Here is a 23,373-nt window from a genome sequence, read left to right as displayed (position 1 = left end):
TCTAGGATGAGTGTTGAACAAAAACCTTTTGGAATGAAGGTTAATCCATTCTACTTCTCTGCCTTGTTGAGAATTTCTGTCAGAGTTTTTGTTATAGGGCAGGATCAGTATCTAGTTCTTTGCATACTGTTATGACACTCAGTTGTCTTGGGCGTTCTCTATTGTAGTCAGTAGTGTCCATTATGACTAGGGCTCCACCTTAATCTGCTGGGTGAATAGCTAAATCTTTATCACGATACAGATTGTTTAGTAAGTTTACCTCATCTCGTCTTAGGTTACTTAATTTAGGACGTTTGTATGAAATTCTTCCCCGGTCCTTCAAGACCGGATTGTGGAAAATGTCCACTGATGCCCATTGATTGGAGGCATAAACATGCTTTTCCTTCTGAACTCTTTCAGATCTTCTTGTGCATCTGTATCAATATGCCTGTTCCTCTAATTCATCAAAAAATGCTTTGAACTTTAACTTCTGTATAAACCGGAAGAGTTCCACTTTAGTGTCAAATAGCATGGTACTGTATGTTAGTACAAAATTCAAGCCCTTTTGTAAGGGGTTTATTCCAGGCATAGTAAGTATGCTCCTCGATAATTTATCACTAGGTCTTCCTTTGTTGCCTTGTCACCCTTCCTCCTCCCTTTATCCTGACTGCTCTGCCACTCTACCAAGGTTCCATGAGTAGTACAGACCGATACTAGGAGTTGGGGAATCTACAAACCTTTGTGAAGTCCTACCTTCCAGGGGACTTTGGGAAAACTCCCCTAACACCAGTGAACTATAAACTTGATCTTGGATATGGGAAATTGCCATCGGATGAAGGCTGCCTCTCCAGTTACTCTTAAGCCACATTCTGTGATAATGGTGGTTACCATACTTCTGGGTTCGGGGCTTTTTATTTTAATTTTAACATCACCCCCTGGGAAAGGGCATAAACTGCTGAACGCATGGTGGAGGAACGTTTATACCGATGCATCTGTCAACTTGAGGCAAGCCAATGGGAGTGCAAAGTTGGCTGTTGTGATTGAAATATTGTCTCAGAATGGGCTTCCGCCAGACAATACTGCTTTTAAAAAAAAAAATGTAATTTATTTAATGTGATTTTACGGTTATACATTAGACAACCTTTGATCACATGTTTTAACTTCATATTTAGAAAATAAAAAGAAAGGAAGAACGAGAAAAGATTAGATGAGATGGATACAGAGACCTCAGCATTGTCTATATGTCATGTAGGCTATAACAGTTTCCTCTAGTCCAATTTAGCTAGGTGATTCTTTATGATGATTAACAGTTTGATCAATGCTAAGGTTATTGGTTTTTTCATTGGCTAGTAGCATTTTCCACCACATGTCCTTTGGTCTGTATCCATATTTTCTGATGACATCACCCATTATCAATTTTCTTTGATTCTCAAAAGTTGAACAGTCCATTATCAGATGTTGTAGATTTTCAATTGGTTTTCCTTCATTACATAGTCAGCAAGTTTGGGACCCCGCTTGTATGGTTTTGGACCATGTAGTTTCTTTAGTTTGAATCAGATTTAACTTGAATCGTAGAAATTGATCCCGGAAGAACCAATGAGGGAATATCTTCAAATAGTTCAGAATTGAATGTGGTTTCTGACTGATTTCCCATAGTTTGCCATATCCTTTGTACCTGCGTCTTTGCTCTTCGGTATTGAACCAATCTAATGAATAAAGTTTCTTTTTGATTTTATCAGGATTGTTCATTAAAGTTTCATTGGTATCCTGTAAGGAATGTATGATGGTTAGACACTTTTCTTCCCATTCATTCAGTATTGGCTCAGGTCTAGTTGCCAGTGCTTTATGTAAATGTAAGAAGCCTTTTGGTTGATCATCTTTGCATTTCCTGTAAAATGCAAGCATCTTCACTGCTTTTATGTCCAGCCTCCTGGAGAGGCATCTTTTGTCACAATGAAATTAATGAAATTATTGAAGCCACTGTTCATAATATCAACATGGAGGCTAGGGGAATATGTCTAGAAGTAGCGATGCATTGATGTACATGTTGAGGGCTTCGGAGTTCATACAAGATGTGCAAAACTGATTCCTTGACAACCTGTTGAATGGCACTGAACTTTTGTACCTGAGCTTGGATAAGGCACAAATAAAATAAAAAGCCCACTCACAGCGAAGTCCCTATGGAAGAAAATGCAGATTTATGTAAATGGTTACCTAAAAATGTTGATAAAAATCAAGATATAAATGAATTTAATGAAGTGTCTATTGATTCAAGAAGGGCAAGGCCTTTTATAGTCTTCACCAGGCCTAGAATAGCTTAAAAAAACGTATAGCTTTATAGCCATAGTCGTAGGGCCATAGTGGGAGTTATGGGTCCTCAAGACTTGAGGGCATTTAACGACGTATGAGGGCACCTAGTCACGGTACAGGCCAGGGGCAAGGTCTATATAGGTATTAGAACAAATGGCCAAACACAAAAAAAGTTTTTATGCATAAATATGTATATATATTTTTAATTATATAATTATATTGTTTTTTTTCTTGGGGACTTCAATAGTCCATGTGGAATAGGTGTTTAAAAGGACCATGAAAAATAACATGAGACAAATCGAAGTCATGCTCGTTTATAGCAAATTATTCTTTTTACTAATTTAATCTAAGAAAAGGAAAAAGAACGGTATTGAGTATAGACATGTTTTTACTTGCCTTTGAATTGTGTTCCCCCAATCTAGAAAGTAAGAGTTGGTATTACTGTATTATTCCTGAAACTGAGTAAATGTAACGGTGTATTACCAATAGGGTTTCACTCACCTTGGAAAGCATACTGCCATTCAAAATGTTTCACATTATGTTTTGCTTACCATGAACTGCTTTCTGCCTTTCTGAAAAGTCTAATAGAGTTCTTGCTTACCTTAGAATTGTGTTCCACTAGTCTGGAAAGTAACATTGGTATAACTACATATTCCTGAAATAGAATAAGTGTAGGAGTTTATTACCAATAGGGTTTTACTCACCTGGAGTAGCGTACTGTCATTCTAAATGTGTAATGCAGAGTTCTTACTTACCTTTGAAGTGCATACTGCCATTCTGAAAAGTGATTAATACGTAATTGCTTACATTTGAATTGTGTTCCACTGTTCTGAAAAGTAATATGGGTGTAACTGTATCATTCCTGAAAGAAGAATAAGTTACATATGCTGCAAGGTACTTACTTGTAACTTTGCTGGCATGACTATATTATTCCTGAAACTGAAAAAGCAACATAGTTACCAATCGGGTCTGCTTACCTTGAATTACATACCGTCATTCCAAAATCCAATTAATGAGTCGATATGCCACGAGGTGGCGGGCCCACACTGTAGGTAATGGCCTGCCGTCCAACTTAAGGGCTTCGAGCGCAGCGAGGGTCCCTTAACGAGGTTGGCGGGCCATTTACCTGCAGGGTGCACCCAGCCACCAAGGGGCATATCGCCATTAACACCCATGTAGATCCCTAGATGGGTGCTAATTTTTTTATTTTGTTAAAAGAAAGAAAAACCTACCTTTATCTCGCCCTGACACTGCACAATGCCTTCAGCCAGGAAGTCAGTTTTCAATGTTGATGACTGATGTCAACATTGAAGAGGGGACTGCCTGGCTGAAGGCACTGTGCAGACATGCGCGTTGAGATAAAGGTACGATTTACTTTCACATAAAAGAAAAAAAACATTAGCACCCATGTAGAGACCCACACGGGTGCGAAGGGGGAGCAGGGAAGCGAAGCGTCCAACACTAATGAAAGTGCTCGGAACGCAGGCTTTCCTTTGTGAATATAACCTGTGTTCTGAGCATTTTGATTGGCTATCGGCATATCCCAGGGTACTAATGAGGTTTTACTCCTCTTGAATAGCATACCGCCATTCTAAATGTGTAACACTAGGTTTTACTCACGTTGAACTGCATACTGCTATTCTAAATAAGTTTTATACGTTGGTTTGCATACCATAAGTATTGATTTTTTTATAATTGTATTTCTGACTTACAATAGTACTTAACTTTCTAAAGAATTCTCTTTACCTATGTATATATAAACCATTATGTTTACAATACATCAGTGTAGCAGTATTTCTTTGGACCATATGTATGCTACAGGGTCTTTGTACCCATCTACAACCCTCTCTTCCTCCTAAGATAAACCTGGCTGCTCGGTCATGCTGCCAAATATGATCTTAGTTGGTACAATCTTATACCAAGAATTTGAGTTTCTGGATTGCACAAAGTTTAGTTTTATAAAGTCCCTTTGAGTGGACTTTAGAAAGACTGACCTAACAGAACACAATGTCCAATTCAGGCAGGAGGGCCAGCAAAGTCAAGGATATTGTTAGAGTGTGTACTACCTATACCAAGAGGGGCATATTAAACTTCAAGGAAGGAAACCATTGTAGCACACAATGTATATACAGATGCAAGAGTGTAACCCATAGATGTAAAAAGCCTAATTAAATGGGGGTAGTTGTTAAACATCCAAGGTTTGTTGAACAGCTCCAGAGACCCTATGGGTGCATTAGTAAAATGTCAGTTCAGGTAGGTTCCCTAGAATGTCATTTGTTGGAGTCTGTCGATTATAGAACAGTACCCTATAGGAAACAATAGGTTAAAGAAGGCTGTCCTGCATTTAGGGTGAAAACACTGTTAATGCTGGTTCCTCCCCACCGGTACACAGAAGAAAGTAGCCAACACCATGGGGCACTAGTGGATACTGTAGGGGAGGCATGGCATCACAAGTATGACACTGACACAATGGGTGCAATTTGTAAAATCTTTATTAAAATTGTTGGGGTTGGAGAAACTCTTACTTTGCCCTATAATTAAGATGGGAGTAGTCTTGACCATCAAATAGATAGCGCAGTCCTAGTGGGGAGTGTCAAATCAAAATGGCCTATTCTAACAAAAACCTAATGCCTGCCCTCGTGTACAAAAAAGTGTAAAAAGAAGAAATGTATGCAAAAATAAAAATCAGTGTTAAAATGATAATGTGGCTGAACCAGCTCTCCACGTTAGGCCCCACAGAGTGAGCAATCCTTGTAGGCAGGATGACACACTCTGGCTCGGTTGCCAACACAATACCCAGTTCAGAACCGTGGATCGAGGCCCGCCTGGCCTTCTACGTTAAAGTCTCTTTCTCTGACTTTCAAAATAATGTTTCAACCAAAACGTTCACAAAGGTCCCCCTCTGCCGGGCTCAGACCTTTCACCAGACAGTTCTTGTAGGTCCCCCTCTGCCAGGCTCAGGCCCTTCACAATAAAGTTCAACACAAAGGTGCAAGGGGGCTCCGGTCCCCAAGCTTATTATACATCGGGTCTCCCTCAGTCGGGCTCGGACTACTTTCGGATGTCTAACTCTTTCGAATGTGCGTGGCTTTCTTTACAGACCACCGCAGGACCACTTCGACTCAAAGTTCACTGTTTTACTTTCACTCTTCCCTTCTCTAGGAATTAATCTCCTTTATTTCACTTTTGCTGTTAATTCAATTTCTCGCTTTAAACAAAGTACCTTTCACTGAGAGTTTCGAGTGGGCTACTTCCTTTCAACAGACCACTCCGCTACTTAGTATCACAGATTTCACAGCTGCCCTTTACATCCAAGTACACTCACAGTACTGCCTTTCTTCACGTCTCATCCACACGTGTGCAGCCTTCATTTGCAATATAATGTTTCTATTTCAAACTTTAACACACACCGGTCTCTCAGGTCGCTTGCCAACTCACTGTCTTGTCCTGGGTTTTGCGATTTTCTAATTCACGAGTCAAGGTTAGTACCCAGGCTTGGCCTCGCACCCCAACTCTGCCGTTCATCAAGGAGGGTCGCTGGCATCCTTAAAACCCAATGCAGTCTTCACTTGTGGAATCTGGCCTTCTCCACATGGCTTTTGTGGTCTGTCAGAGGAAACTTCTTCCAGTAGGGAACCTTTGTGGTTTTCTACCCTCAGCTCTCGTCCCTTGGTCGGTTGCTCTGCTCCAGTAGCTTTGCCTTTGTCCCTGAAGTTCTGCTCATACTAGTGTTCCGCCTTGCTCAGTGTGTCTTTAGGTGTCACCTTTCATCCGTGTGAGGAGAGCTATTTGGTATCGGGTGTAGGCACTTGAAGCCAAGTGCCTGACTTTGCCTGATCTGATTAACGGGACATGTCCAGTAAGATGTATGAGAGTTGGTCTTGTTGTAAAAAGTGGGGGACGAGTTGGGATTTCGGAGTATCCTAAAAAATAGGATGGGGTAGATGGACAAAAAAGGGTGGCATACTGCGTCTTACCATTGGCTGCCTCACCCCCACTCCCTGAAGACCCTCCTCCCCAGGTGATCCTTCCGCACTGGTCCACCCCAGGGTCGGAATCCAAAGGCGATGACCATGCCCTGGCCACCTGAGAGATATCCGCCGGTGAGACACCCTCTGGTTTCTCACAATACCCTAAGGAAAAGAGAGTGCTGGGTTCAGTCCCAGGAGAGGAGAAGCAGAGCAAGATTCAACCCCCAATGCAAGTCCTTGGAGAAACACGATTGTTGGCAAACTGCAGAACCGATGTTGGGGGAGTTTTCCTAAAGTCCACTTGAGGTAAGACGCAATAAAACTATCCCTTGGTATACAGGTCCAGAACTCTTAGTATAAGTCTGTACTACCCAAAGGATCTTGGTAGAATGGCAGAGCAGCCAGGTTTATCATAGGAGGAAGAATTGAGCAGTAGCTAAATAGACTGAACCCAGTAAATACAATAGTCTAAAGAAACTCTTAAACAGTAAATATTATATTCAAAATATAAATGTATTATGATTTACACAAGGAAGGTAGATAAATATGTATTTCACGAACCAACACGTATAGGAACTCTTAATATTTTTCAAAGGTGATTACTTCAATAATAGTTGCTCGTGGTTGCAATGGTTAGTTTGACACTGACCGCTGTACCGTATTATCGGTACTTCCACACACTCGTGTTACTTTCCAGATAAACGGTAATTGTATTTAGTTGTCAAAACCACATCAGATAAAGTCTTTTGGAAGTAAAAAGTTAAGTTATACACACAGCATCAGCGCTGAACGTTCTAGAGAACTTTTGCAAACTTCTAACACTTTTGAAGTCCAATCCCTAAATATACAAACATTTCAGTGTAGCAGTGGAGACAGTTTTATGAAGTAGGAGGATAAGCAAAGCTCCTCACTTCAGTCTCTAAGATAATTTACATGGCAATGTAACACAAGTTAGGGGGACCATGCAAAAGGACTCCCTAAAGGGACACAAGGTGGCAAGCTTGGGTCAGAGGAAGGGTGGACACCTTCACACACTCCAGTCACACTGGAGAAACTCTTCGTTTCAAGGTAAGCTATATCTTTCACCCCACAGTTCCTTAAGTTAGAAGAAAATAAATGAAGCTGGATTCTCCTCTATGCAGCAGCGCGAGACCTGGTCTCCCGATTCTTTGGTCTGGTGATGAAAGGAAGGACTCTGAATGTCGGCAGCAATCTCGAGAGGAACCTTGAGATGGATTTCTTCAGTCTCCTTGTACAGTCTGAAGTTTTGGCGCCTTTCTCAGCTCCAACAAAGGATGGCATTCACCCGGTCAATCTTCAATTATGAAGTCCTGCACTCTGGTGAGGGGACATATATGAGTGGGATTGTGCCTCTGGAGGTCCAACTGTGTCTCACCAAAGGTCTGGAAGGATTCGGCCTTGCAAAGACTTTGCACTGCAAATGGGTTGGAGGTCTACTGGTAGTCACGGTCTCCAGGTTTGCAAAGGCACAACACCTCCGGAGATGGCTCGATTTTGTAATTTGTCTCAGGGCTGGTTGGTCTCAACAGCCAAAGGGAAGGAGTCTTCTTCGGAGCGCCTCTGTCGATAAGAAAACGGGGTCAGGACAGCAGTGGTCCTTTCACGGTCACTTTAAGGGTCTGCAGGCATCTCTGATCGTCTTCAGCTTTGGATCTTCTGTTCCAGTGGTCGACTTGCCTTTCACCTCAGGAACCTCACCTTTTATTCGGTTTTCTCACACACTCCTCTGCAAACTCTCTAAGCATTTTACAGAAAGGGGTGGTTGGCTGCCCAATCAGGACAGCCAGCCCCCTAGTGGTAACTGGTTCAATTGGGGCACACTGGAAGACCAAAGGCAGGGGAGTGAATACTTCCTACCTGCCCAGATACACTGGAGGCTAGGCAGGGACACCCAAGGGTTCTCACCAAAGGCAAAACACACACACACAGACCTCCCCCTCCCAGAATAGTAGAAGGGTTAATAAAGAACAACCACGATAGAAATGGTGAAAAATGAAGGGAGCCTCCATGTTAGAACATAGGTGACCCTATTGTGCATAACAGGAAATGTGAATGTAGTATGTGGTAGAAAACAGCACAATAGTAGGTAGAACACGTCCACTGCCACCAGCCAGAACTATAGGGTTCCTATGTGACTGAAAATTCAGAGGAGCCGAGAGAAAGGGGATACTAGGTATCCCTCTAGCACTCCACATAAGGTGGGGTGTGCTATTCTATCATAGTATAAAGTTATTGGAGGGACACAAAATATCCCTCTATCCTAGGGAACTGTGGTTCTCAAGGATAAAGAAAGAATCTCAAAGGAGGGCCCAAGGGGTCCCCAGCAACACTGCACATATGGTGCTGTGTCCTGCAAAAGTTACACAGATTCTTTTAAAGCGATATGGAGGAAAGCAGACTCCATAGTAAAGATAAAACCCAGAGAACAGAGCTCCAAAAGTCAGAGAAAATAAGAATGAATGATGGGGGGGGGGGACTCCCCTCATTAAGGATAGAAAGAAAAAGGTCCAGATATCTAGCAAAAGTGCTGGGGATCTCACTAGGAGAGGGGATGAAGCATATAAATGATCAATCTCCCTAACAACCAATCACCACAAACTCTCCTAAGGGGGAGCATCTCAAATAACCCACCAACCCAGGCCCCAGAGGTATGTACTTGCAGGGTTTGTTAGCGGAAAGCCGATTCCAGAAAGCTGAAATACCCTGGTCAGTGTCAGTCTTCTTTTAAAGGGCAAAATGAAGGATCTGGTCACCCAAGGTCTTAAACCCAGAGCCAACGATGACCCTGACAACCCAAAAGAAAACTGTCCATCCCTCTCTGGAGGGGCTCCTCCATCCAGAAACAAAAGCAGAAACGTAAATGGCTCCAGGAGGATGGCGGAATGACCCTGTAGAGAAACTGGGACAGCACACCAACAAATGCGGTCCCTGCAGCACGATGGCCCAGAGAAGCAGATGAGGTGAGATGTTGGGGTCTCAACACCCGTCTAGGCAGTAGCAGCTTCCGCCATCAAGGTGGGTGACCCTAGCAATGAATGTCTGGAAGCAGCAGTAAAAAAAACCCAGACAACTTTCCCAGGACGGAAGGCCTAGCCGAAGTAGATGTTAACCAGTGGGAGGATCATGAAGACCCATGTTCGACATCCAGTAGCTGAAAACCCGGAACTTAGCCTAGGAACCAGAGCTCAGTCAATATGGCTAAACCTGCTCTTAAAATTGCATCACCTGCTTGAGGATTTTTCGAGATTGGGTAGAGAAGTAAAACTGCTTACCTTCAAATAATCGGACAGAACAAATTGTAAGAACTGTTTTCCCTCCATATAACCCCCCCCCTCCACACGCACACACACACGTTGGGTCAGCCATCCCACAATGTTTTGGCAGTCCGCTTATGAGGTTGGCTCCAAAACCCACCAAACACCCAGGACCACTTCCGTATGAAGTGTAATGTCCTGGCCTGGAACCACTATAGACCATTTCAAGCCACTTTAGAGGGTGGCAAGATGGGCTCACCAACAGTCTAGTCGTTTCCTTGAACAAAGATAGCACCTTAAAGAAAATGGCAGCGTGTAGGACTTAAAATAAACAGCCCCAATGGCTACCGTAACAGTGCATGTAGCTATTAATGTGGTAATTTGGCCTGCACCCTTTTCTAAAACCAAACCTTAATAGTAGCTGCCACTAGCTTATATCCTACAGCCAATGTAGGGTGATAAAATCCCCATATGACCGAAATGGGGAATTAGAAAGAACCCATGTGCTTGGAGCCATATGGGCAACCTTGGATAGCATATACTAAAAAAACATGTAGTGGCAAGAAGACTTCAGAACAAGTCCCTGTGACCAGCAAAATAAATTAGAAAACCTCAAAACCAAAGGGGATGGAAGGACAAAAAAGTAGGGGTCCAATAAAATGAGACTTCATAACCCCCAAAAGTAACACACAACACCATAGGTAGTGTTAGTCACTGTTTTTGCCTGGCAGACATTTTTATGACTTGCCGTGTGCTCCTACTAGTCTGTCCAAGGCACACTACATTTTACAACCTTTTCCAGTGCACTTCTATGCAGCATTATCATCATCATGCCATTTTAAATACAATATACTTAAAAATTCTGCTGATCGTGTTTTATGAACTGTCATTTGGCCATCTTGCTTTTTCCTGCCCCCTCAGCACAGATACCCTCAAATAAAATCATGCACCTTTGCAGGATCCAGCCATTGATTTCCAGTTTGCTCTGTGTGGCTGGAACTGGGATTGAAATTATCTTGTCCTGATCCACTGTTCTCCCAGTGCAAGTCTGTTGCTGAGCAGATGTGGGCTGACTGGCTGTCCGCGATTGGACAGTCACTACCTGTTTAAATGGTTCTGATCCTTCCTATTGGTGGGCTGGGGTCGCGCAGAGAATGGATTTTGAATAAAAGGGTCTAGAATTCACCCACTGGAGCCAACAATCCAAAGAGAGAAGTCCGCGCTGAGAAGACCCAAAGAGGACTGCAGCAGACGCATGCAACATTGCCAAAGCCAATTACCAGGCATCCTCTGTTTCATCTCCAGCGTCCAGGTAATACCTTTCTTGGTGCCTTCTTGCCCTAGAGACGTTGATCTAACAAGTCCCATTCCTACAATGCAGTGCTGCTTTTGGTAACTTCAGAAGTGACCCTGGATCCTCCTAGCATCTGACATCCATTGAAGGGGCTCCTCTGCTGCAGCGGACACCTCGTCGCAAAATGGAGCTTGGGCTTTGATGAAGCTTCAGCTTGTTGCACAGGAACCTTCTTGCCTATAGCTGCTGGTCTCTACCTTGAAGTGAGGCTTGTCAGGAGCAAGGTTTGCACCGCCACCAAGTCTTGAATCTGCCAACACTTTACTAGGGTTTCTTCGCAACCTTTCCTTGCCTGCTATGGCCTGAATGTGTACTTTGTCATGGGAGACCGTGGTCATCGGGCAGTGTTTGGTGTCTGGTTCAGCTGAGACAAATCTGCAAAATAGAGTAGAACACTGACCCAAACCCGACACCTGCCTCAGCAACCGCCTGCAACTGGACCAGTGGTGTGGGTGAGCATCCCCAGTGATTAAACCTAACTGGAGGTGGTTGTTTTCAGGGTCTGTGTCCATACCATTTTTGCCCATCTTGCCCCATGGGATTGTATGGGGGTAAAGTCCTACACACTAACATTACCTGGCCATGGGCTGTGGACTACTAACCTAGGAATTCTCCTTGATTGACCACTGGAAAGTAGAAATTGGGAGTAAATCCCCATCTCTTTTCTAAACCTTTGTGTAAGATGTGTGCCTTTACTTTTGAGATTTTCAAACCTGTTTGCTTAGGCAGAGGGGGGCTTGTAATACTTCCTAAATCCCTTCCTAGGTACTACCTGTCGACTGAACTTCAAGAACAGTGCAACTTAATGGTTAGGGAAGAGCTGCTTCAGTTAAAGCAAACTGCCTTATACAAGGAAGTTTGTTTTATATTATTTAACTACTTTTTTCTCTCCTTGTTAGAATCTTTACTATTGTTCTACTTTAGTGTGTATAACTATTAGTGTGAGAAACCAGAGGGTCTTCTCACTGAAAGTCCCTCGATCCTTTGCTCAGGTGGCCAGGGAAGGGCCATCGCCCTTTGATCCCAAACAAGGCGGCGGACGTGTGATGAGGGATCAATTGGGCAGGGGGTCCTCGGGCGAGACATGGTGTTCCCCCGTTCCTTGCCCAGATCCATCTTACCCTCCCTCTATCGTAACTCATGAATTTACATCAGAGAGGATGCCTGAAGATAAAACACAACACTCTCCCATGTTGTATCCTGAACCAGCCGACCCTCCCAATACTTTCATGGGACTCTAGTCCCATTATACCACAACTCTTTATCTTGTAAAAGGGAAAGATAAAACACCCAGGGAAGTGAAACCTTTTCCCAATCCTTAAAAGCAACCTAGTTTTCCCTTCTAAACCTAGAGGACGATTAATATATCTCCCATTGTCCTCTCCTGAGAACTAAAAAACCCGGAATTATTATTTACTAAGACATCCCTTATTTTCTGACGTGTTTGTACACAAGGTACATACCAGCACCACAGAAAACTACAACTCCCATAATTCCCTTACCCCACTAAGTTACCCATGTACTAAAACTAGGAAGAGTACCTCTAGTGATATGCATTGGCCCTTTACCACTAATGAGACGATGCAGGGTCAAGCGCTCAATCATAATCACACCCATTCTGCCTTTAAAGGACATTCTATCCATCACATCTCCCCCTCCCCAATTCCGAAAATTCCTAAGAGGAGGAAGAGGCAACTAAGAAGAATAAAGATTACTCAAAAACACACTGGGCCGAGGTAGAGGAGTACTGAGAGCAAAGAGGCTTACACTTGCATTTCTCACTGGACATGTCCTGTTAATAAGGTCAGGCACTTAACCTTAATTACAGACATCTGATACCCATTAGCTCCCCTCACACGGATAAAAGGTGGAACATTGAGACACACTCTGAGCAAAGTGAGACACGAGAAGGAGCAGATCTTCTGGGGCGAAGGCAAACCCACTGGAGCAGGATGACCGATCGAGGGACCAGACCGAGGGGTAGAGAAACCCTAAAGATCCCTGCTAAAGGTTGTTGCTTCTGGGAAACCATGAGAGATATACAGAGAAAGCCAAATCCCAGACAAGAAGAAGCCTGCGTTGCTTTCAAGGACGCCAGCAAACCTCCCGGGTGAACGGCAGAGTTGAGGAGGCAAGGCCAAGCCTTTGGTATCAACCTTATCTCGTGCATCAAAGCCGCATAGAAAAGAAAGGAATGCACACAACAGTTGAGTTAGTGAAAACCATGAACGTGCCGTTATGTGTCAAAGAAAGATTAACGCCACAACAGTATATCTCACAATTGAAGGTTGGTGCGTGCTGATGAGAGACAAAAGAAAGCTAACTATTAGTAAACTTTAAAACGTACAGAGAACTTTGAAGTCAGTGATAGAGTAGTGGCGTGGTCCGGCAAAAGGAAATTGCCCACTCCAAAGTCTCTGCGAAATGTTTGATTTCTTGCTATAAAGCGACAAAGTGAAAAAACTCTGAAATGCCCAGTGGTCAAGATTAATCCCGACGAAAGGGGAAGTTAAAAGGTGAATGCTTTAATAGAAGGATTTCTTTTAACTTTTCTGATTGTGTTATGAAACTACCGAGACCAAGAGACGCTGGGGCAAATAACATTAGGGAGTGCTGAAGTGAAAGTTGAAGTGGTCCTGCGGAGGTCTATGAAAAAACCTTGCACAGTTGAAAGTCTTTGACATCAGTGAAAGGTCCAAGCCCGCCTGAGGGAGACCTGGAATGTGAAATTAATTGGAGGAAGGGAACCCCGAACGTATGTGAATTAAGCTTGGGGAAGGGAACCCCTGCAAGTGCTGTGATTGCGAGGACCGAGCCCGGCTGAGGGAGATCTATGTTGAATCAGGTACTTTTTTGTTGAGGGGTCTGAGCCCGACTGAGGGAGAAATACGTGAGCTGTTGATGCCGAGCCCAACAGAGGGAGTCCTACATGGACTTTTGTTGTACTGTGAGAACTTGGTGAACTGAAAACAAGTGACTTTAATGTGGAAGGCCAAGTGGGCCCCGACCCATGTTGTGAACTGCCTATGTGTCCTGCTTTCCCCGTGCTGTCCAACATGGTGCGGTGGTAGAGCTGACTCAATGACCTGGATTATTTGTTATAACGCTGACTACAACTGTTTTTCTTTATTTTGAATGGTCGAGTTTACTCCCATTTTAGTGCTAGGGCAGGTTAGGACGTCTCCAACCCATTTAAAAGTGTATAATGAACACCCTTGAACTTGTTCATTTATGTTGTGTCCTTACTTGTGATACCATGGGATCGTCACATAGTGTAAAGTGGTGTCGTGTTTGGTCTAATAAATATTTTTACAGATCCGTGTGGCTCTATTACTTGGCTTTTTCTAAGATACATTCTGCCTACATACCAAACCATAATTTTCCAAGGCTGGCTTGTTCTCAGCATACGCTACCCAAAGCGTTTGGTCAGACCAGGTGTGAAAACCCCTTGGTCATCCACTAGGTTGGCCCCTCAGAACATACACACAGTGGTAGTTCTGAAAATCCCTCTTAACAATCTGCTTCTTCAATCGCTGCAGCTGACAGACTGCTTGCTCAGCTCTCCGAGTAAGAAGCAGCACACTTCCATAAAGGATATTTACACCAGCCCTCCTACATTTTTCTGGAAAACAAATCGATGCAACATTCCAGTCAGGGTCCATGATTCTGCTGTGGTTTGTCCAGTAGCCTTCTTTCTAGCATGCTGCAGAATGATCCGGCAAACCCCAGGATCATATCAGAAGATTCCAGACGCTACTACCAATCCCTACCCCAGCCTCTTAAATGTGTGCTCCCCTACCTCTTTCAGGGAGTTTAGAGTCTCTTGCAAACGAGAGCTCTGAGGGAGTTTCCCCATTTCTACTCAAATGTTGCATCATGCCAAAAACCTGGATGGTCTTCACATTGTGCTAGACCGCTCCACTCTCAATTCTTTCCACTCCAAAGAAAATGTTCAGATGCTCATGCCTGTACAAATCCAGTCGACACTTCAAGGGGACTGGCTTTTTTGAATGTACCACAAGAACACACACAGGTTCCCATTTGTGAACCTCACAGGAAGGGCCTTGGTCTTTCCCTTGTGAACTGACACCACTGATACAGGATGCTTCCATTTCGTCTGAATGCAGCACCCAACATTTTCACCAAACTCATGACAGCTGTGGCAACGTACCTGTGTGTGCAGGGCATCCACATATATTCATAGGTACAAAGGTCTGGAAGCCCTTCTACCTAAAACAAACATAGCCAAATAACCAGTTCTATGGGTAGGTGTCAACTTGGGAGGGTCTACTAGCACATTTTAGCTCACTGTACCTTCCACAGAGAAGGAATATCCATTTGCATATCAGTCTGCTCGCATCCACCTGGGCAGTCCAGCACCAAAATGCTAGGCAATTCTTCTCTGAACAAGAGTCCCAACAGCTACCCCAGACAGGCGTGTCTGCCTTTTTGTGCCTCATCAGTGAGGTTCAGCTATGCCTCTCTAAGCACAGTGAGCAAGGGGACCAGGTCTGATCACCCTTGGTAACATAGGGTGAAACTTCAAGTACCTAAACATATATACAAAGGTCTGGGAGCCCCTCTACCTCACTGATGAGTCCCAACAAGGCTCAAATGGGTGTCTGGGGTTGCTGTTGGCACTCTTGTTCAGAGGAGAATTACCTAACATTTCGGTGCTGGACTCCCCAAGTGGGTGGGACCAGACTGATTTCCAAATGCATATTTCTCGGCTGTGAAAGGTACAGTAAGCTAAAACATGCTTGTAGACCCGCCCGAGTGGGTACCTCCCCATAGAACAGGTTATTTGGCTGTGTTTCGTTCTCGGTAGAAAGAATCAGTAGTGAATACATTGGATGGATCCAATAGAATGTGTTTGGAAGGTGGAGTGACTGGTAATGCGCTGGGCCTGTAATTATTTGTGAAATCAACATTGTCAAAGTCGAAAGAGTACAAAGTAACTAATTCTCTAATGTGTTGGAGGTTCAGCCAGTGACTGTGAATCTGTGGCTATTTTTTTTACCTACACCTTTGTTTGGCTCTAGCGCACACTCCAGGGACCTACCCGTGATCTTTCTTACCTGGATCCAATAGAAGTGTCGGAGATAAACAATTAAGTCAGAAATATCACGCTTTAACTGTAACACTACAACTTTGAATTGTGGGTAACGCTACAGACCCATAGGGCCCGCATGATTTAGTAGGAATAGGACATTGACAGGCATCTGGTTCGAAGTTCAGAAATTTAAGTTTGAAAATGAAACTTTAAAATTCATTGGAAAAAGAAAAGAAACCACCTGTACAGAATGAATTAGCGGATGGAGGGTTTGCAAAGAGTTAAATAGGTAGACATTAAAATGAAAAATAAGTGTTTTAAAACGGTTCATGGTAATGGAGGAAGATGGGTCATGTGGGTAGCAGCAAAGGAATGACTAGAGTGGAGCCATATATATGTACAAGAGGATGGGTGGTAGGCCCTGGCAGAGGGGTGTCAGGACTGCATATTCATTGTGAACATCTTAAAAACAAGCACAGAGTTTCGAAAACTACATTTTGACCTTACAGTAACTGTAATGTAAAGTTTACACAATCTGAATTTAGTTATGTATTTAATTTCCAAACTGTGATGCTTTAAAATGAGTGTTCCAGCTAGTCGTATAACCAAATGGTTCACTAGATGGGCCTGGCAGTACTTATTTGCTATCAAAATCGATGCCTCCGTTTTCTTCCTTATGGGGTAGCGTTGTACGTGTTGGTAGATGTGATGGTCTGGCAACTTTTTCTGCAGGATTTTTAAAGAACGTTTCTTTAAAGAACATTCCCAAACGTATCTCTATTCTAAGCCTCGATGTACCAATGTGGAGTCTGATGGTGCAGAAGGGATTTGCAAAAGGTGATTTTAACATGTAGTAAAATCAGATTAATCCAAAGTTTTAATTAAGGCTAATGGAACTCGGGAGGGGTCATTATTTGCTTGATAATTGCCAGCCCCTTAGAATAATTGCCCCTCCCCAACTTATCAGGCCATGCTTCACCTCTGCCAATGCCAGCGTGGCAATGACCCTTCCTGAGGGCCACACAGCTCTTAGCACATTGTGGTATTCAGTGGAGTAACTTTGCTGAAAATGTTGGGGGGACATGACATCTGAAGAAAAGGTGCCCCAGCCAAATGAATGGGGACACAATGGTGTGCCATGAAAGTTGGGGGGGGGGGGGGACAAACACCCCTGCCCCCCTAAAATTACGCCCATGGTGGTATTTGTTTGGTTAGAGCAGTACAATTGCTTTTGATCAATACCATTATTGACCTCATACTGATTAGCTAAGAATCCGTCAATAATGGTGGTGTGTGCTGATATGGTCTTATAGTGCACACATAGGGGCTATTCTTTGTGATTGCTTCCAAGTTTGTGATGGGCATGAGGTGTAATTGTATAATGCTTGACGGGAGGGTATTCGGTTCCTGGTACATTTCCACCCATTGAGAGCAGAATGGTCTAATTTGAAAATAAAATAAAGACTTCCAAATTGATTTTGAATGCAAATACCACCCATTAAAGGTTCCATGCATTCCATAGCTATAAGCTCTCAATATGCTCATGTTCAAATAACTTATTAGGTTGGGAAACCCGGGAGATACTTTTATACTTTGTGTTCTCTCTGGACATTATATTAACACCTCCTTTTTGTTTTGCCCCGCAGATGGATGGAGGTGATCCGAAGTGCTACAAGCTCATCATTGCGCGGCCCCCTTTTAAGTCCCAAGGATTCTCGCGTTTACTGAGGTTCTGCACTGAGCTCTGCACCAAACCTTCCCAGGCTGCTTTTCTAGGACAAATTTGGTGCCATCCCTTCCTTGTAATTGACCTGTACAGAAAACCAGCAGCACAGTCATTTTAATCACAAACGAATGACAAGATGGTTTTGCATCAACATTTACGGGACCATCAAAGGGAAATGCACCCTCTGTGAATTATTTTTTTGGACTTTTTTTTCTTTCTTTTTTTTTAGTAGTACGCCTCTTGTCCGACTGAAATATTCATGCCCGTTTCATTGCCAGCTTATAGAGGATTATGTGGACTGTTTTGTCATTCCTTTTGTGATGTTAAACTGGAGCGTGTGCCAAACTAAAGGAAGCTGCCGCCTGCCATGTGCCAAAAATGAAATGGCATGCAATGCCCTTTTTTTCAAGGACTTTCTTAAAAACAAAAATGGTACCAATACATATGCTGTCTTGCTGTCAGAAATAACTTCTCTGAATGAAGTATGTGCCGTCTATTTTTCTAATTGTTAAATGTGATCTTGTTCCGGTGATCTGTAGAGTGTAGTCTGTTTTACTGCGATACATCTTTTCACAAAACCCACATTACATAATGAAGGCAATCTGATTAATGGCGCTTGAAACATAACTTATTGCTTGTGTACCTTCTATGCATCTGTCATGGGGTTGCCATCCATTTCCTAACTGTACAACAAACTGTTTACAATAAGTCGGGTTTCATACCCTGACTCCCTCCAACCCCAATGATATATTGTTAAGCCACAGGAGTCTTCTCCTCATTTTTTGAATGGACTTGTTTATTTTCTGCTTTCACCACCTGAATGTTTTTTTGCAAGATGAAGAGGACTAGTGCAATGGTACTTGGAGAAAAATATGGAAGCAGTATGTCTGGCATACCGGAGTAGGCGACGTTGGTGGGATTTTTGTATGTTATTTTGTTTTGGTTTCAGTCAATTGTTGATTTTGGTCACCAACAAAGTGGAAACGTCTGTGAAAACGGCTTCGTCAAAGTGGATTACAAAGCACTAAAAAGGGCTACTAGTGTTTTTCCTCCATTTGTGGGGTTTAACACGAGCAGACCACTGTGGGGATTTTTTGTACTGGTTTCTTCAAACCCTGCCTTTGCCACCGTCATGCTGGTTGTCTACCGTTTAATGTTTTTTCTAATCATCTGCTTGAATCCTGATTTTTCTCGTCTCACACACAGTGGGATTCCTGTACATCAATAATGAAATATCCCAGTAAACCTGACACTATGCATCCATGGGCGACACTCCATTGAGCACCTAAAATAAAGTTGTTACATGGTTGTCTTGCTATTAAAATATTTGTCTGTTTTTAAATGTGTGTAATAAGTTCAGTAATTTTTCCAGATGAATTTATGAAAGCCCCAATGTTCCAAAGAAATCCACAATGGGAATTAGATTGCGCTTGAGGTCAGTTGCTGTGAGAGTGAGTGGTGCTGAAGCCTGGTTTTAGAATACTAGGGGCAGTGCTGGGTGATGGAAGAGTTGTGCAGAATCTTTTTTTTGTTTATAGCATTGAGGCATGGCCTGTGCCAGAGATGGAGTTCATTTTAAATGCGTTTAAGAGTTAGTAGTTAGTAATTGTGAAAACGTGAGCCACCATTGCACTTGCAAAAGCAGAGAAGCATATTCGTTTTATAGATTAAATCCTAAAAGGTTTTTTTTGGTTAGTCTAAAGTAATCTTATTAACATATGTCATTTAACACTTTAAAACACAAAGTGGGATTTTGATTGGAATGGTATTAAAATGCGTACCAGTTGGTTCAGTTTGTTCATCATAAAACAAGTAAAAACGGTAGTTTATTTTTAACATTCACGGAAATCCTTCTGTTGAAATAGGAAACATTTACAAAAATGCTAGGTGTGGTTTCCTTGTGTTCATAATGAAAAAATTGGGTGAATTAGATCATTCGGGCGAGAAACTGAATCTGCCAGGTCCACTCTATGAATCTGCTTGTACAACTGATCCTGAGTAATGTGATTTTTTTTTTTCTCTTCTGTTTCTGTACCAATAAGTAAGAGAAAGGGAGAAAAAAAGTATTGTTAATTCTTTTGAAGAATGTTTTTATTTTCCTTTTGTACTTGATGTTTTTTGTACAGTAGTGAAAATGTCTATACAGTGATGTATGTACCAAAACACTAAAAAAAAGGTATGTGTAAAAGGGAAGTAACAATGAATGTTACCACCAGATTTTGAACAGTTCACAATACGCCATGGAATATCTCGATCCAGTGTCTGTAAATTCATAAAGACTGTTGACCTAGAGCAGTAGTTTATAATGTGTATCTTCTGATGCAAGATCCAAGTAAGGCAACACTGCTCACATTCTCAAATTCCTGTTATAAACCTAGAGAAATAATGTTCATTTGTGACTAGTTTAAGCCATCAATCGCGTAAGACCTGCCATTTTGACTCGCCATCGCAATTATTTCTTCCCGGGCCTGTTTGGCTAGTATTAATGTTTAGAGGTAAGAGACAAGTTTATGAAATTCCTTGTGGGACAGTAACATTGATTTCCATTATGGATTAATATTATTTTCTGGGGTTTGTGAACCGGTTTTAGGCCTTTCCTCTAGTGGTTATCTGGATTATTACAAGTTGTGTACTGAAACTAAAAAATAGACATCAACACAGGCGTTTCTCTACCCATTAGCTTTGTATGACGTGCACCGGATTCCTACAATGCTCCTCAAAGTCTACACCTTAAGATTCTTTCCACCATCTGCTCTACCACCGAGTGAAGGCGTGGAAGAATTAATTGCAATAACTGCTGTTGAGGCTTCAGCGCTGCCAACCTGTGGAGCCTCTGCTGCTGACTGGAGCAGGTGCTATGAAGGTACTAAATATTTATGAAGATATATGGTCTCAAACTCCCAGTGGGACGATGCCTCTTGCAAAAGACACCATTTAATTTCTGTCGAAGGTGCATTTCGAGTTTCCCAAGGTCGTTGCACGCAGACTTTATTCAATGCCTACCACAGGGTCATGTGGAAGAGATTTGTCATGTGTATTCAGCACCTCAATGCCTCTGGGTTGTATGTGCGCGTTGCAAATTAAATAAATATAAAACGTTTAAAACCCAAACTTTTAAAAGTGGAAAGGAACTGGTCAGAATGTGCAGTGGACACTTCCGAAGCGCCTGAGGAGGTGGAACCCTACATTGACGTGATTGAATCAATGGGGGAGGGAGAAGGCCCAGAAAAAGTGTCCTGAAACATGGCGGCAACTACCGGCTCAGTGCATGGTGAATCACACCAGCCCTCTCAGGATATGCACAATGCTTTTTTAAAGTTACGCCCCATCTCAAGATGTACCCACCAAAAGGGCCCAGGAAAAGAAGCAGCATGGCACGCAGAGCATTGGCTATCTGAGTGCCCTCACATCTACAGTCACTCCGGTGCATATGTCCCCAAAACTTGCAGTGATGTAAATAACACAGAAGCATGGTGCTCAAACACTGGTGTCCCAGGGCCCTAAAAGCCATGCTACTGGAAGGATGCTGTGTATATCCTCAACAAAACATAATGACTCCCTGACCCCTTTCGTATTAGCCCCTCATACCATCAGGACTTCAGAAAAATCATCCTAAACAAGTTTGTTTGCTATTGTGACATCAACGACAAACATGAAGTCAAAAACACTGAAAAGAAGAGAAAGAAGGCATAGAGATTGTCAAATGGTTGAAAGCCAACCATACTTGGAAGAGGAAGATCAAGCGAGTCATGGAGAGTGGGGAGGGCCTAGGAAACTCAAGTTATAAGGGAAGAAGGATTAGCATCCAGGGAACGTGAAGCCTGGAAGTTTCAAACTAGCAAGAAAGGAAGAAGCTTCTGAAACCCACGAGATCCTCAGTCGAGAGGATACGGCCAGCCGACAAGGAAAGGAAGTGTGGAGAGGGCGAGAAGCTGTGCTGTGCATGCCTGGGATCGGAAGTAGCAGTGGCATAAGCAGGTGATTTATAGAGCCAAATCTGCCTATTTTCGCACACAAATTGATGTTGCAAAGAATCATCCTAGAACGCTCTTAAGTCATCTCTAATCTGTCACCCAAGCTGCACCTCCTTCTCTATGGAACCATCACTGAGGCTGGCTAACCTATTTAATTATTTTTTTTAAAAAAAATAGAAATAACTCAAGGTAATATTCGCTTGAGCCTTCAATGGCCTCCTGATAAAGGGCCAAATCAGGTTGGACATAGTCTCTTAGGACAATTGGTGGTTGCCGAGTGCACGCTTCTTTTTGATTTTAGTCCAGTATTGGAGGACAAAGTATTTTGACTAATTACTCAACTTAAACCCACTAATTATATCTTCTTCCCATTGGCAGCATGTGTTGTGAAGCATCTAGCTTTGACGATCGCTTCCTTTATGACAGCTTTAATAAGTAAATCCTTGGGACAAGGTAGTGTGCCTCAGGACCTTAAAACTATTATTACGCCCCTATTGAAACAATCGAATTTGGATCCATCTGTGTTGCAAAACGATTGACCTATTGCAGGTAGCCCTTGGCCAGGTAAACTGCTGGAGAAAGTTGTCACCAGCCAACTACAGGGATTTATTGAAAAGGAGTCCCTGTTGAACCCCTTGCTTTTTCATCATTATTTGCAGCCATTGATGACTATCCTGAGGTGTCGTCGGATTAATTTTGACTCTTGTGCCAATAACATCAGTTTTATCAAAATAAAGAATGCTGATGAAACATTTCTTAGGGCCAATCAATGTCTTGAGGAAGTTAGCCCCTGGATGTTGGCAAATGAGCGGCAGCTAAATACAGCCTAGACTGAGGTTGCCCTTTTTGGGCCTAAACGCAGCCTTAACGTGCTTCCTGGGAGCTGAACCTAAATTAGCCTCCAAAATAAAGAATCTGGGATGCATATGGCAGGCAAGTCTTGGGAGCGAAAGTCAGGTCAGTGCCAAGATTCAGGCAGTATCTTGCTCCTTGCGCCTGCTTCGACAAGTTTTGGCATTTATCCCAAACAGTGACCATGCTGTTGCAGTGGGGTCTTTAGTACATTCGCATTTAGACTACTGCAACAGCCTTCTTGCTGGAATCCTAGTTGAGCAGTGGCAGAGACTGCAAAGGGCCCAAAATGCAGCTGGTAGACTGGTTTGCTGTCTGAGTAAATCTACCCATGTCTCGACTGCCCGCCGGACCCTCCACTGGCTGGCAGTGGATGACAGGATCAAGTTCAAGCTTGCTTGCTGAATTTTTAAGAGTTTGTAGGGTCTGCCCCATCATTCAGCGGACAAACTTACTTTATCAATTGAATAGGATTTTATGTTCAGGGGATCAACTGCTGCTGAATATTCCCCGATCTCGTTGTGTTACAAGAGGAGACAGAAGATTTGCTGTGTAGAGCACTAAGCTTTGGAATAGTATTCCCTTAGTAATCAGGACTCGTGAATCATTCTACCAGTTTCGAAGAGCCCTTAAATCTTTCCTTTTTAAATAAATAGGCTATCTAGACGTCTTATGTCTCCATGGTATAGCTCTCTCTGACAAACTGACCTTTTTCTGATCAATTATTCTATTCAGCTACGTCGTTCTAAGATCATCTGTGCCTCTATATGATTCAGTTAATCTTTGTGGGTGTTTCAAAAAGGTATCCACTGAATAAATCAGCAGCCAAAAAATCAAAACTGAAAATTCTGAATTTGGCACTGTACAAAAGAATGGAAA

At 42.9% G+C, this 23,373-nt stretch overlaps 1 protein-coding gene across 9 annotated transcripts in view; it reads left to right on the top strand.

Moving 5' to 3' along the window:
• FARP1 (FERM, ARH/RhoGEF and pleckstrin domain protein 1) overlaps positions 1–19,010 on the top strand; it is a 1,178,254-nt gene extending 1,159,244 nt beyond the window's left edge. For all 9 annotated transcript variants that reach the window (XM_069640745.1, XM_069640749.1, XM_069640747.1 and 6 more), the window contains exon 27: positions 17,589–19,010. In XM_069640745.1, coding sequence (XP_069496846.1) covers positions 17,589–17,670 — 82 coding nt within the window. In that variant the 3' untranslated portion in view covers positions 17,671–19,010. The remainder of the gene's footprint in view (positions 1–17,588) is intronic.
• The last annotated feature ends 4,363 nt before the right edge of the window (positions 19,011–23,373 follow it).

This window comes from Ambystoma mexicanum, chromosome 7q (assembly GCF_040938575.1).
Source record: "Ambystoma mexicanum isolate Mex_15411 chromosome 7q, UKY_AmexF1_1, whole genome shotgun sequence".
Classification (NCBI taxonomy): domain Eukaryota; kingdom Metazoa; phylum Chordata; class Amphibia; order Caudata; family Ambystomatidae; genus Ambystoma; species Ambystoma mexicanum.
Note: the sequence above shows the minus strand (reverse complement) of the source record. Positions and strands in the feature narration are given on the sequence as shown.